A 15673-nucleotide genomic window follows, 5' to 3' on the forward strand; every position below is an offset into this window, starting at 1 on the left:
TACCTCAATTTACGAGACCGGTTCGATCCAGAAGCGGCGTTTTTTCATGTTGTAAAATATAGACATTTTTGTGGTTGGGATGTTTCCATTTTGAAACGCAAAAGTATTCAGGCTTGATACCCTGATCATATTTAAGGCTAATGGAAGGATGGGGAGGCGTTTCCTTCACCCCCCAGAGACCCGCAGAGCTCTTCTGTGTGATGGGGGTCCAGGCGAGTTTCAAATTCCAGCTCGACAAGGAACAAATATTCACCTGAAACATAAGACACCTCAGAGAAGAAGCAAAAGAATCCTTTATTGTTCTAGAAAAACTGGAATGAAAAGAGCAGAAACAGCAGGAGCAGGACTGGATTGTCTCCTGCAGAACGGTTCAGTCATGTTCTCCTCACAGAAACACAGCTGCTACTACTTCATTCCTCCCCCCAATCTTATCGAAGCATTTGGTATTAAAGTGAAGCAGAAAGTGATGGGGCAGAAACCCCATGCGCAAGACTGGAAAAGTAGGAGGAGCCTAAAAAACTGTCAGGACTGACCATGTCACCAGATCCAACATGACCAAAGAGAGAAAGTTAAAGTGACAACAAAAACAACCCTGATAGTGGTGGTCTACCAATAAGGACCACCCCCAATTTGAAAATTAAGGTATGAGCTTTGGGCCCCCACCATCTTCAGGCCCTAAGAAAAAAAAAAAACCTTCCTTAGACTCAGTTCACTGAGCCGTCCATGAAGGCATCTTAAAGCTCCATCATGCAACGATGAAAGGACAACAGAATTAGCCAAAAGTAACTTAGCGGGGGTGGGGTGGGGGGGCAGAGGGGCTGGGAGAGGAGATGCCTGAACTCCAACCAGCCAAAGTTCTGGAGCTTAAGGAAACCAAAGGAACCAAATAAGCTTCTGCAAGGAACCTAGCCTGTAGTGGGGGAGGGGGGGGGGGGGGTCCACCAATGCAACACAATTGATTGAAATTTTAGTGGCTTTATTGCTCTTTACCACCAGTTAAAGGGTATGGACGTCACTCTGAAACAGGAAAACTATAGAGAAGGGCCCCCGCATTTGCACACCACCCTTCATGACTGCCTCAAGACGACGCGGCCAATGTCAGTCGTAGCAAAAGTGCGGGTAGCTCGCAGATTCAGAAAGTTTCTTTATTTGCCTTTCAGAGTAAAAGTTATTGAAAAACTGTTTCACAGTGTAACACAGTCTGACAAACACGGGTCACGGGGTTGGGTAGGGTCACTGGGCGTGGCTAAAAAAACAACAACAACAACTCAATAAACCACTGAACCATCAGGGAAACGAGAAGGAAATGAATTTAATGTGAGAAACAAAAAATGATGAGCAGCAACAAAAACATAAAACAATTTTGAAAATCAACACAAGGAACTGAGCAGATATGACAACATTAACACCCGTGCACAATCACACATCCACAACAATTGCAGACATACACAACAGATGACACACGCAAACATGTACGATCACACACGAGATCAGACAGACACGTGTGCACACACACATGCACAATCAAATCACACACATGCACAACTGCAGACACACATGCACAATCAAATCACACACATGCACAACTGCAGACACACATGCACAATCGCAGACACACACGCACGATTGCAGACAACCATGCACAATTGCAGACAACCATGCACAACTGCAGACACACACACTTGTACAATTGCAGACACACACGTGCACTATGGCTCACACATCTGCACATACACAAACGGACAGTCACAGTTAACAGTCTGCTGCAGCTTCAGCTCAGTACAGTTTCCAGAAGACTTGACATTTTTAACAGACTGTGGTTTACAGACTGCACGTTCACACACTGAAGCTCACAGATGAAGAAAGTGTGTGTTTTGTTCACACACCGAAGCTCACAGACAAAAAAGTGTGTGTTTTTCTATATCTGAGGAAGCAGGAGGCTCGGCCCTCGCCTCCTCAGGTGCTGAGGAAAGTTCCTGTGACGTCAGGAAAAGGAGCCTTCCTGCGATGGAGCAGAGAACCGCCCTCGAATGGCGGGCAGCTCTGAGGAGCAGCTCTGCTCAGCATGTTAGCAATCAAATGGAGATGGGGTGAGCACAGGGGAAGGAACTGATGATGTTCCCCAGGAAAGAAGATGAAGAAGCCTGTCTGTCCCTAACCACACAGCAGCTCATACTGCCACCTTCTGGTATTTCAGAGGACTGCACGTGTGTACTCTTTGCCCCGCCTCCTTACTGATTGTCTCCCCACCTGTCCCTGAAGGTCCCTGCCCCTCCCCTCTGTCTCCGCCTCTATCTGTCCCTACAAGTTAGTTTTCTGTGTCGGGTCCCTGCCTAGTTAATCTAGAGGTGCCCCCGGATCCCTCCCCCCTCCCTCCCTCTATGGACAAACACATAGGGCGTGGGGGCCGTCCATCAGGGGGAGCAGCCGAAAGCGTCACTTTTCCTCCCCCCCGATCAGGGCAGTGCAATACACAGATGGATGAGTTTTCCCATTCACCCTCCTCCTGCTGGCCCCCCCTGACAGAAAGAGAAGACACAGATGCTTTAGAGGCAGTGAGGGCAATGAGTCATCCCTGACGGGGCAGAACTACCTCACGACTGGGGGTGGAGACTAAACGCCGTAGCAGGCTGCCAGTCTCTCCTTCAGCAGGGGGGGGAACTGCTCAGAAAACTGCTGCCAGTTCTCCTCTCCCACCTGCTCCTTGAAGCCATGCAAGATCTGTGGAGACATGACACAGTCAGCATCATCAACCAAAACCAAAACCACAAACTCTGAGCCAGCGGCTTTCAAACATGCTGTCTGAAACAACCCCTCTACCCCCCAAGCAAGAAGCGTTACCTTATAGAACATGTCTCTGAGGTCGTCTTTAGGATTCACCCAGGAGGCCACCGCATCACAGAAGAAAATGAAGTCCTGAGCAAAAGGGGGAGGGGCTAAGCTCCAAAACAGACGGTGACAATGACGCCTTGCCTTCCGTGCCTCACACTCACCTGGACCACACCTCCAGGATTCACGCCTATCATGATGCAAATCCCCCGGAAGGCGGAGTCTTTCTCCTCGTTGTCCCGGATGTTGCGCAGTGACGTGCACCTGCAGACACGCAGTGCTAGCAGCTGTTAGCCCCCAGAATCCATCTGTCTACACCCCCCATGAAAAAATGACAGCTTTCCTCACCAGGGCCTGATGAACTGAGGCAACATGGGGGCCACCTCCTGAGGACAAACGTAGCCCAGCCGGCCAATGGTGATGGCTGTAACAGGAGAACGGCAGACAGAGTTAGAAAAAACAAAACAGCAACACCCCCCACTGCAGCATCACCTGCTGAAGCCCCACGTACCTGTGTTCTCCAACAGGGTTTTGGGCGTGTTGGGCCGGTTAATAATCTCAACCAGCTGGTTCAGAACCATGGGAATGTACGGCTGCATCTCCACCCCTGATGAAGAGGGGGAAAAAAAAGGTGAGACTCCTGGAGGAGCTCCTGTCTGCACTTCAAACGTGACACTTCAGCCACAAACCCATCTGCATGCAGATCTCGCCGATGGCCCAGGTGGCGTTGTTGCAGACGGAGATGAACTCTGGGTTCAAGTTGGTTCCGAGGATTGGCATGAACTCGGCTGAAACGCACAGTTGAAACGGGATCACCAAAGGTCAGGACATGTCTGCATGTGGGGGCAGTCGGGTAGGCCTTCACGTCACTTTCAATCCCAACAACCTCAGTCTGTTCTTCAGTCTCTGCCGTCACCTGCAGTTTCTTAGTGAAAACTGACGCTCTTGCAAAGGCGGAGCTCTGTCGTCCTGCAGCAACCTAAAACGTCCGTTTAATGGTGCTGTAAATCTCCAAAGTGAATTTGAAAATTACTTCTGATCTGACTGCAGATCTCTGCAACTTCTAAATATGAGGAGGATTTACTGTACTGAAGGATGTGCCTGCTGAGAGCTGTGCGGGAACGTTGAAGGGGGGGACCAGGATCCAAAGCTCTAGGCTCCTCTTTTCTAAACTTCCAACATCTTTTCTTACATCACAAAGGCTGTGAAATTCTAAAATAATCTTTTGGACTTGGTTCAGAAACATTCCTGCTTCATATTCCTCGTTGTGGAACAGCAGCGCATAAAGAAGTGGATTTAACATTAATAACCAGCACTGTTCGGAAAATCCATCAATCTGCACTTCTAGAATTCTTTACAATTATGCTGCTCTGTTCTGAATTGGTCTGAAATGCCAGAGTTCTGATTAAAGCTGGTAGATGATCAAGTTTCTACCCTTTAAGCTTCATTGCTGAATGTTAAAAGCAGACGGATCATCTTTAACTGCTGAAGCTCCATGTTTTTCTCCTCAGTCTGCAGGATTCATGCTTGTTCTGAGAACGGAGCCCAAGCCTTCATCTGTGGAGGAACAGACTCCCTACTTCAGTTCAGGGAGAAGACGCCTCTGCGAGGCTTCAAACCCTCCCGTGTGATGAAGCTGAGGGTGGAGGCTGACCCTGAGGTGGGCTGGTGGTTATGCTGTCTTGCAGTTCCTTCAAGGCCACCTCAAGAGACGTCATGAAAATGGAACGTACCATTGTCATGCATGTGGTAAGTTTATTGTGAAGTATTTATAAGGACAATGTAAGTCGTACGCAATTATGACGTATGAGTGATGCTGTTGGGTGGGGCGGCTATGGTGTAGTGGAAGGGCGGTCGACCGATGATCGTAAGATTGCAGGTTCGTTTCCCGCTTTGCACGCCCGTTTGTCGAAGTGTCCTTGGGCAAGACACTGAACCCCACCTTGCCTCTGGTGGGAGGTTGACGCCAGTGTTCTGCAGCGTAGCTGCCGCCAGTGTGTGAATGTGTGTGTGTGTGTGTTACTGGGTGAATGTGTGTGTGACTGTAAAGCGCTTTGGGCCTTGTAGGTAGAAAAGCGCTATATAAGTATACGCCTTTTACCATTGTGCGATGTTATCCCCATATCAGTTGTTAATGTGTGCGCTGGCCCTTACTGACTGCATACAATTGCTACACACACAGGATGTGCATGTGATATGTACTATTTTCACACACAAATTTTCTCATTTCTTAGAGTCAGGCAGCAGGTGAAGAACTCGACAGTAGCGCACACTTTTCACTTGAACAGCACTAACGGGTTTCTTGTGCAGCCTGCAGGACTTAGGGAAGTGGAAAACATGTAAATTCATACGACATGCCTGCATCTGGACTACTTCACCCTTACTTTATCCATAGAAACTGCATGTACATTTTTTTTCCCCTACGGGCTCACAGAGCAATCTACGACCTCGACATTTCATGTGGACCACCTGCATGCCCCGTACACGTTTGCCCCTTTTTTTTTTTACCCGCAGACAGCCTGTATCCACTCCTAAGGGCAGTTGTGACCAAGTCTGCTGCAATTCGATGAACCGGATCGTTAGACAGAAAAAGGTAAGGTTCTAGAAAAGTCTAACTTTGAGTCCATGGTGGTAAAACTGAGCTTGTTTGAACCCAAGCTGCCTCCTGATTTTGTTTGGTTTCTAGTTAAATCTGCAGTAAACTAGGACTTTAGTAATGAAAACTAACGTTTTACATCTAATGTTCTCGTCTACAGAAAGGGACTGAGTGTAACTTACCGATACAGGGTTTGACATGAGGGAAGCAGGCCTTGGTCAAATCCCCCAGGAGAGCAAATGAACTCTGTCTGACCTCAGGCATGGTGTCCTGGCACGAAAGGGACAGAAAACAGAGGCAGGCGAACCCTGAACCAAAGATCTGCAGGAGCGTGACAGCAGCAGGAAGTGGTTTACTCATATCAACTCAGTGGTCAAATCCAGTTTTTTTTCACCTGAGACAACTGGCCAAGGTTAAACCTCTCCCCTCTCGTCATGACTTTGAGATTTTAATCCATGCTTTTATTTCAACTCGTTTGGATTACTGTAATGCTCTCTATGTTGGACTTTCCCAGAAATTACTTGCTCGATTGCACTTAGTCCAAAGTGCTGCTGCCTGTCTTCTAACTGGTTCACGGAAACAAGAACATATTACTCCCATTTTAGCATCTCTTTATTGGCTCCCAGTTGGCTTACGCATTGATTTTAAAATTCTCTTATTTGTTTTTAAATGTCTCCATGGACTCGCTCCAAAATATCTGTCTGACCTGGCTCAGGTGTACACTCCCCCCCCGCTCCCTTAGGTCAACAAATCAGACACAGCTGGTCGTCTGGAAGACCAGGAGAAAACTGAGAGGTGACCGAGCCTTCTCAGTATTCGGACCAAAAATCTGGAATGAATTGCCCCTGTACCTCAGACAGATAGACTCACTGGGTATTTTTAAATCTTAAAACATATTTTTTCATTTTGGCTTTCAATTGGGTTGGAATCCTGACCAATTATATGTGTTTTATGCTTTATATTGTCATGTGCTTTTATTAATTTTTGTTTTGTTCAGCACTTTGGTGGTCCATAAAGCAGCCCTGCATTTCTACAGACACTAAAGGGACAGCGCCTGTTTGCCGGTTTCTCAACTGACAGCCTACTTCCTGACGTCCCTTCAGAACCGCCCTGATTCGGTTCTGAAACCAAAAGCAGACACTTCCTGTGACCTCTGAAGCGACAGGACATGAAAGCGCTCGCTCGTACGGAGGATGAAACATTCCTCTTTTCTCACCTGCATGCACTGGAACAGCAGCGTCATGATGTTACTGCGGGCCACGAGTGAGTCCACGTGGCCCCCCAGGCCCTCAGCCAGCCCGCTTAAAAGATCCAGAGCCACAATCATGAAGTCCTTGTCAGGGGCTTCATACTGGTCCGGCTGCTGGCTGTACATCTGAGACACAGGACCTGATCAGCATCCACCCGCCCAGCCTCACCGACTCACCGCAGCACGCCACCTCACCATGGCCTGAGCCAGCGTCTTCTGGACCAGGGTCACGCAGCGCTGGTAGACGGGCTCGCAGTATGGCAGGAAGCCGCTCTGCAGTGCCGTGGCCACGGACGACAGGCACTCCAGCAGGGGGAACAGGTCTTTGTCCTCATCCTTCAGCTCATTCCACTTGGCTATCAGGGGGGGCATCAGCTTCTGAATGTACTCCTGCAAACACAAATGCCCCCCTCCCCCAGATTCCATTAATATCCTAAATCACTGCTGCAAAAAACACATGCAGCTGCTGCGAACCCTGATCTAGGCCGCCCCATAGACCCTTCAGAAACACAGCAGAACTCCCACTGGGGTTCTACAAGAACCAGGAGGAACAGCTGACGAGGGGGGAAAGAGCTGAATGCTGAGCTGAACGTTTGCTAAAGTTCTGAGATCATTTTCATTCAAATAAAAACAGAAACCTTTCCAGAGCAGAGACGAAGAAATCTCTGAAAGCGTGAAGGCGCTCGAAGGAGCTGAAGGTTCCTCAGGGTTCACATGAGGATCCCGCCTTTGAAAAGGCTTAGAAAGTTTTTATTCTAGACCTGCGGCTCCGGCTCTTTCATCCCTGTGCTGCAGCTTTCTGTGGTTTTGTAAAATAACTATTCTTGTCTAAGATTGTCGTGGTGCCTTTAACACCGTCGGGATGTGCGAGCAGGCAGGAGGAAGAGAGCAAAATCTAAATGTAGACATTTTCTAAGTAAAGTTCTATGCGACTATCGACCTACCAGTATGATTATTATGTAATGAGGAAGTAGCAAACAACAAAGTCTCAAATGTAGCGAACCATCCCAGAATAAACAAGCAGCTTTTGCCCAAAAATCATCCTGATCCATGTTTGTTGACAAAAAACGATTGGAGGAGCAGATTAACTGCTAGTTAATCACGACATATTTGCTAGTTTTGTGGCCTCTTTGGAAATAGTTCTCATCGGAACCCATTAAAAGACAGAAGATCCAAAAAAAAGGAACATCTCTGAACTTTAAAAACCAGTGAAATGATGCCATTCACTGGACCGGGTCAACACCGGGTTTTCCAAAAGGTGTTGCGGCTGCCTGTGGTTACATTTCTGTGGGAAACGGCTCCAAACGGCTCTTTGAGTGGTAAAGGTTGCAGACTTCTGCTCTACACAAGCACAGCAGATGAACTCAGATCAGCACCTGTTTTCTAGGGGGCGGGGCTTGTTTGGAACGTCTGGACTAAAGCACAGAAGATGTTTGTCTGAATCAATGTGTTAAATCACTGCTGTTTACCAACAGCACTTCTGTTGTCTGAACCATTAGGCTCCTCCCTCCCAAAACAAAAAGCCCCTCCCCATCCAAGATCTTGTCACAAACTGTAGCAGGTTAACTGTGGTTGATGAACACCAGCACTGGGGGGTGAGACCCCTGTGTGTGTGTGTGTGTGTGTGTGTGTGTGTGTGTGTGTGTGAGGCTCACAGGCTGGTTCAGATGGTGTCCCACAGAGTCCGCCAGCGTTCCGATGGCGTCGTAGAGGATCAGCAGGTTCTTGTGCTGATATTTCCCGAACGCAAACACCAGCGTGTCCAGGATGAAGCTGAGGTACGGCACCAGCTCCGTGCACGCCTCCTCCTCCAGGGTTGCAAAGGCGCTGGAGAAAGGGAGGAGAGTTTGTGAGTGGGAAATGAGGTCAAAGGAGGGTTGCCATTGGGTCAAGCTAAGTGCAGCACCTGCACGCTGCCTCCTGGACTCTCTTGTTGCCGTCCAGGATGCGAGTGAGCAACTCTGTCATGAGGGGTTTGAGGTGGGCGTCCGGAGGCTGGCTGACCACCCAGTGTGCATAGCGGCTGAGAGTCCAGCAGGCGATGGAGCGGACCAGCGCCTTTTTGTCGCACAGGCACAGGATGAGGTGAGGGATGAGCTCGGGCAGGTATGGGACCATACCCTGCATGCAGCCTGAGACACATCACATCAGAGCAGATCAACATCCTGTCCTGTAAGGGAACTACCATTTGATCAGGTCTGTGCTCGCCTCACCCTCTGCGATGGCCCCCAGAACCAAAATGCCCGACTCCTTGATGACCCAGTCAGGGTGGAACAGCAGGCCCTTGAGCAGGGGTAACAGGTGGGGCAGCAGCTCCTCCCGAAACACGTTGGCTAGCACGTCCAGAGCTGCAGCTGAGCATTTTCCTGAACGGGGAACGCTCCGGATTACCAGAAAGTGCGCGAGAAACTGTGACGGAAATCCTAAAACACACTGAAGACCCAGGAGGCAAACTTACGCAGATTCCAGTCGGACAGCGTGTCATCATCATCATCCTCATCATCGTCGATGTCCTCCCCCTCCTCGCCCTCCCCACCCTCGTGCTGCAGCGTGACAGTGCGGGACTTGTGGAAGCGAGGCTTGATGTCCTGCTCGCTGTCAGGAACGGTCTCGTCTTCTTCGACGTCCCCCTACAGAACCGCCGTGGAGGTTCACACCGGAGAACGCGAGGAAGAACTGCGACTGCGTGGGCGCTCTTACCTTCAGCAGAATGATGTCGATCTCAGAGTACTTCATCCCATTAACCAGGATGGGAATGAGTCTGGGGGCACAGAGACGGGGGCGTCATCATGAGTCAGCATATTTTTCTCATCTCCATCTAAACCAGGGGGGTTCATTACGTGGATCGGACATGTTGCGGGCCATCAGAGATAAAGAACCAAAAAAAGTCCACTAGAGCAGAAGTTGTCCAGCTGCGTGCGCTTCTCGAGCGCTGCCCATGGACCAGGGGCCGCCGTTTGGTCAGCAGTGGTTAAACTCACTTTAGAAAAGTCATAACATGGTTTATAGCAGGTTTACGTTGCTGCTAGCTGTTCTCATAATAAAACGCCTATGTATTCTAACAAAATAATATTATTTCACACACCATCGATCGTATATATATCCTATATATAGAGAGAGATAATATTATTTTATACAGTTTATTTACACATGCCCAACAGTGATGCATGTCTGAGAGGACGTTCGTGTCGCCGACTGCATGCCAATCAAGTCATGTACTTCCCCCTGAGAAAGATGATTCGTTGACGGATTTTTAAAAAACATATTTTTCTCTTTTTTGGTTGTTTATCTCTGATGCGTATAGATCTTTTGGAGCTTGTCGTCTCACAAGTAGCTTGCATGCCAAAAAACTGTGGGCTCCCTGATCTAAACTATTTGCTTTTTTGGATGTAAAGGAAGCTGCAGCCTCGTGAAAGGAGGAGTCAGAACTCACTGCACCAGGTGTCCGGACAGAGCCTCTTTGCAGATGGGCTGCTCAGCCAGAGTCAGCCAGAACTCGCAGGCCTCCAGAGCAACGTTCTCATCCGGGTCCTGAGTCCGCTGCAGCATGTACTGCAAGGAGACCGCAGAGACCGTAAGCCATGAGGTCCGGCATGGATTCTGATATGGGAAACGGGGGGGACCCTCACCTGGATAATACTGTGCATGTGAGGGATGAGGCGGTCGATGCGGACCTCCAGCAGCATGACCAGAGCTCTGCACACGTTCTTCCGGACCTCGCAGTCCTCGTCACCCGCCAGAGCAAACAGACTCTGGGAGGGAGGAAGCAAACACATGAGGCTGGGGGGGTACGCTCACACGGGAACCCCTCTAACTGGGTCAGAGGGGATGAGTAGGTTCTGCTGTGGGTTCCAGGTTCTCCTTCACCGCGTAAACTGTGACAAGAGGCAGAGATGCAGAAAGACGGCAGCTCGGTTGTATTTGACCAGGAATACAACAGCAGCAGAAGTTGAAAATCGCAGGAAACCCGTTTCCTCCACGTGTTTAAAGAGCCTGGAAAGAATCTGACACCACAGACACCTGAAGAACCATCAGGCGTTCATACATGTGCAGCACGTGACTCTGCGTCCATTACTGATGTCCCTCAGAAGGACGAGGCCACAATGAGACCAGATGTTCTTTATGTGTAGCTTCTTACTGAACTTAATTTGGTTTCTTTTCCTGATCAAAAGTATTGATACTGGATCAATTCATGAAGAAGTCTGGACTAAATGAGAGGATTTGGAGCCTCAAGATCTATTTTTATTTTGAAAATATCAACTGAAAGGATAAATTGTAGATCTGCTTTTTAAAGTTTCTGTGGAGGCTCCACAAACATAAATAACTCTTAGTGTCTTTTTTTCCAGCGTTATCCATCATGATCCCGTTTTCAAAGTGATCAGACAAAAGATTTCTGTCGAGTTCAGACAGAACTGCTTCCTTTCTTGTGATGGAAAATAAGATGTTATTCATCTAAACAAATACTTTCATTTGGACTTTTTCCTCAATTGTGAAAGTCAAACTGGAAGTGGAAAGACAAATTACTTCAAACAAAATTGGGAAAATGGGCGGGGCTACACAAGAGCATTGTAGCTTCAAATACCAAGAACGTTTACCACACAATCACATTTTAGTGGTCCAATATTGAGACCCCACAGGGGGGACAGGAGCGCTTTGACGTATCAGTGCCTCAAGCCAAAAGAGAGTTTCTAGGCTCACCTCGATAAAGGTGTCAATGTTGTCCATGAGCGCCTGAGCTCGGCCAATGATGAACTGGTTCACACAGGCGATGGCGTGGGACCTGAGGACGAAAGCAAACATTTTCACCAAACCTTTGTTAGGAGGCGGCAGACGTAGTCAGACTTCCTCACCTGATCTTTGGGCTGCAGTGCTTGAAAAACTGCAGAAACTTTGGGATCATGATGTTGAGAGGTCTGTTCAGAGCGTCGCTGTCCAGCAGCTCGGATGAATCCTCGCAAATCTTCTGCAGCGCTCCGAACGAGCCCTGGAGGACAGACGGCATCCCGTGCTTAGGCAAAGGCCTGAGCGATGTGGTGTGCATGTGCGCGCATATGATGACAGGCCTCACCTCACAGGTGTTATAATCCTCTGAGTTGAGCAGATTACAAAGCTGAGGCAACAGTTCCGGCCACATCTGCAGCTCTCCTTTAGAGGCTATGGTGGTAATCAGAATGCCTTCAGGGCGGACACACAACTTTTAGTAAACGAATCAGGACAACATTCAAATGCTCTGAAAGATGCAGCTGAGCGAGTCTGAAGAGGTGCAGCTTCCCCAACCGTCCACCCACCGATTGTAGCTCTTATGAGGGGCGACGGATCTCCAATGTTGTTGAGGCATTCGCGTTTGATGAAGTCGGCCACGTTGGGGGGAAAGTTCTGGTAGTGGGCTTTAACGTTGTTCTTCAGGATCAGACCGCTCAAGGAGCGCGTGGGCTCGTCTTCAGCAGGCGGAGCAAAAACAGGAGAGGTTTCAGAGGACGGTCACATGCTGGTGATCGCTTTATCAGGGAGTAAACCAACCTTCAGATTTGAGGCTCGTGAGGACAAAGATGAGATAGTTGTTGAAATCTGGAAACTGGTTGAGTTGTTCCAGTTTCTGTCGGTTCAGTTAAGAAGCTTGACGAAAAAGAAAATCTGAAAGGAGGCTCTGATTGCTGGTTAGCAGACAGAGAGGGTGAGACAGGTACGACTGATGCATTAGCGCATGACTGACATGTTTACTCTAGAAAGACTAAAAAAATGCACGCATTTGTCCACACCAGTCTGAGACATTTAGAGCAATCAAATTAATTCTTAGATTTTCAAACATGTGCATTATGAGACATTTGGCCCCGCCCCTTCCATCAGGTATGGGGTGGGGAGTCAACAATGGATTCCCTGTAGTGCTCCACGGTGGGCTGAAGGATACCTCCTGCACGGCCCTCTGCGTGGCGGTGTCCGGGGACTGAGAGTCCTTCAGCAGCTGCAGCACCTGCTGCAGACCCTGCTCGTCTGGCTGCCACTCCATCCTGCGGGACAACACATCAGTGAAGCGCGCGCGCGAGGCTGTTTGTGTATGTTCCGCGTGCCGTTTCCTGTCTGCGCCAAAGCTCGGATTCTCTGCGCATATCATAGTTTTAGCAGAAGTGCGCGCACACAGCGGAGCGTGACTGCGGGGGAAAATGTCCCTCCTGCCCACGGACGCACACGCCGCGCGTCCACAGCAGGAGCGTAGTCATGCAGGTGCTCGTGAACTGCGCTTCTTGCGATCTGGCGGTTTTTGATCCAGGTGAGGCCCGGATGTAAGAAGCTAACAACGTAGCCTCGCATCCTTATGAAGTTGGACTCGCAATACTAAGATTTTACATTCATTCTACGAGACACAACACAAAACCGAGACCAAAGCGACTATGAAGGTGCTCGGCTATGCGGGAGAACACCGCAGCGGAACCGCAGCTAGGGAGGAGCGTTCTTGTTAGCATCATCTTCTTGAAAGAACCGGGGAAGGTTACCTGCTTTCGCCGGTGTCGCAGATCCACGCTTCTAGAACCAAGCCAGTAGTTTTCCTGTGGAAAAACAAAATTAAATCTATCGCTGCTACTTGAAATCTTTCTAGACCGGAGTGGTGAATGCGCTAGCTTGTAAGTGACAGCTATTGTATTGACGGTTAGTAGTTTGGTCCTGCTCGCAGTGTTGCCAGATAAAGTGACGGTCAATCAATGTTGCCAGATAGAGTAACGGTTCTTCAGCCCAAAAGTCATCTAAAAACCGCCAGACCCCACAAAATGCCAAATAAACGAATCAGTTGTTAATTGGCCTGAAAATGTTATGAATACTGTCATGACACGTTCGCGCAAGCGCACTTAAGAACACCGTGAAACCTAGTTTTTCTTAAAAATCTTTATTGACAATTTAAATATAATTTGACAAAATATTGAATCTACGAGATAGTAGTTAGAAATTACCATATTCATAAACATTTTTAAAGAAACAGAAGTACAAACATATTTTGTCTCTATGGAAAAAATATAAATGAGTAATCGGAAATTATCAAAACAATTAGAAGATTTTGAACAATTACGTTTATTACTTCCAACTAGTAGATCCTTCATTTATTTGTTTTCTTTTATTAGTTTATGTTATTTTGTGTATTACTGTATTACATAGTTTTGAACTCTTTTTTTTTTTTCCTTTTTTCAGGAAACTGTACAAGTACAAGGTCTCATCATTTACAGTCATATGTATATTTTAATAAAATGTATTCCAACTTTGTCTGAATATTAAATTGTTAATAAAGATTTATTTGAAATCCTTAATCTAGTTTATAGTTTATGACACTGGACATAAATGTGTCAATGATCTCGAGAAAACCTTGGTCGAGAGTGCCCTCTAGTGGATGAGGAAAGTAATAGATTTTATAAATTTCAGTTTGTCATGAAGTACATTGAGAGAGCCTGTCACATTTCACTATATCTACGTACTTACATGAGGTTGTTTGTACGTTTTAAAATTGAAATATTTATCAAATAATAATTAAAAATGGATGAAAAGTTTGAAAAGTTCATTTGATAGTTAAAACGTGACGATGTGACTTTTGTCCTTGACCTTTAAACCAGCAAATCATAGACAAAACATTACACACTTGCAGTGAAACACAAAGCAAACGTTCACCTAGAGTGAATTTATTAAAATGTCTCAACAAGGAAACAAAAACCATAAAAGAAATGATAAAGTAATATTTTGATTTAAATGGGAATGTAATTTTGTTTATTAAATTTTGCTTGGATAGTGAATAGCAGTGATTAAGTACCAATAATTTTTAAACAAAATAAATCTACAAATTTGAATTTGGAATTTCAAGATATTTATATATTTGTGCATAAATGTAACATCTCCCCTTTTAAATACAATTTCTTTAAATTATGTGACAATCATACATTTTGTCTTTTGTGATGACAGTTTTTACTTAACACTTCTGTAAAGAAATTGTTTTGTTTCAGAATAATTTTTTCAACTTAAAAGTTGCAGACAACATTACAATCCAAATGTCTAAATGATCTCAAAGTTCAAATTAGTTTTTCTAAGTCTTCCTATCCAGCAGCTGAGCAAACAGAAGCTGAAAGCCTCTTTTGTGGTCAGATTGTGTTGTTTTAACTGGAGTCAAGTTCTTTGTTTAAGACCTACTCTAATCATCTTTTGATCTGGTGTAAAAATTTTCCCAGTGGTCTTTTAACTACCATAATACCACTTTTAGCCAAAGGGAAAAAACTGTGTTGTTTTCAAGGACATAGTTTCTGCAGAGCCCCCCTACTTCCCATCTGATGACACTCTCTCCCACTGGCTTACAACCCCAACCTAACATTACTGGTGTAACAAAAATGGAGCTATCCAGCCGTGCAGTTTTGAGCAAGGAGCCAGTTCACACAAAGAAAACAAAGACATAGAGTGGCTTGCAAAATTATTCATACTCCTTGAACTTCTCCACATTTTCTTACAGTATGATCACAAATATCAATATATTTTTATTGGAATAGTATGTGAAAGACCAAAACAAACTGGCACACAGTTGTCAAGTGGAAAGAAAATTATGCCTGAGTTCACTTTTTTGTTTTACAAATAAAAAACTGAAAAGTGTAGTGTTTAAAAGTATTCAGTCAATACTTTGTGCAACCCCCCTTTGGCTGCAATCACAGCTCCAAGTATTTAGGGGCATGTCTCTGCCAGCTTTGCACATCTAGACACTGAAACCTTTGCCCATTCGTCCCTGCAAAACAATTCAAGCTGCGTCACATGAGATAGAGAGTGTTTGTGAACCGCTGTTTTCAGATCTTGCAACAGATTCTTGATTGGATTTAGGTCTGGTCTTTGACTGGGCCATTCCCACACATGAATACGTTTCATTTTAAACCGTTCGATTGTAGCTTTGGCTTTATGTTTAGGGCTATTGTCCTGTTGGAAGGTGAATCACCGCCCCATTCTCAAGTGTTTTACAGATTTTACAGATTCTACAGATTTTCTTC

At 46.6% G+C, this 15673-nt stretch overlaps 1 protein-coding gene across 1 annotated transcript; it reads right to left on the reverse strand.

The window, feature by feature from the left end:
• Window positions 1-275: 275 nt before the first annotated feature.
• LOC101175463 (transportin-2) lies at window positions 276-13578 on the reverse strand. Its single transcript, XM_004066158.4, has 24 exons — window positions 13166-13578; window positions 12583-12682; window positions 12195-12270; window positions 11963-12112; window positions 11743-11849; window positions 11525-11658; window positions 11373-11454; window positions 10304-10426; window positions 10108-10226; window positions 9375-9435; window positions 9133-9304; window positions 8888-9040; window positions 8581-8806; window positions 8330-8501; window positions 6870-7064; window positions 6642-6800; window positions 5608-5695; window positions 3519-3617; window positions 3341-3436; window positions 3178-3253; window positions 2994-3093; window positions 2842-2916; window positions 2594-2721; window positions 276-2519 (listed from the first exon to the last, which is right to left on the reverse strand). Exons 2-23 carry the CDS (start codon window positions 12679-12681, stop codon window positions 2614-2616), a joined length of 2670 nt encoding a protein of 889 aa, XP_004066206.1. The 5' UTR covers window position 12682; window positions 13166-13578; the 3' UTR covers window positions 276-2519; window positions 2594-2613.
• Between the last annotated feature and the right edge of the window lie 2095 nt (window positions 13579-15673).

The sequence above is a fragment of the Oryzias latipes genome, chromosome 1, assembly GCF_002234675.1.
Source record: "Oryzias latipes chromosome 1, ASM223467v1".
NCBI classification, from domain to species: domain Eukaryota; kingdom Metazoa; phylum Chordata; class Actinopteri; order Beloniformes; family Adrianichthyidae; genus Oryzias; species Oryzias latipes.

What these genes read in the sequence shown, in the direction of transcription:
- LOC101175463 (XM_004066158.4), bottom strand. Translation starts at nt 12,681, where the DNA reads ATGGAGTGGCAGCCAGACGAGCAGGGTCTGCAGCAGGTGCTGCAGCTG. An exon ending in TGCTGTTCCAGTGCATGCAG is followed by an intron (nt 5,696 to 6,641) that starts GTGAGAAAAGAG and finishes CTTTCGTGCCAG; the next exon opens with GACACCATGCCTGAGGTCAG. An exon ending in CGAGATCTGCATGCAGATGG is followed by an intron (nt 3,437 to 3,518) that starts GTTTGTGGCTGA and finishes CCTCTTCATCAG; the next exon opens with GGGTGGAGATGCAGCCGTAC.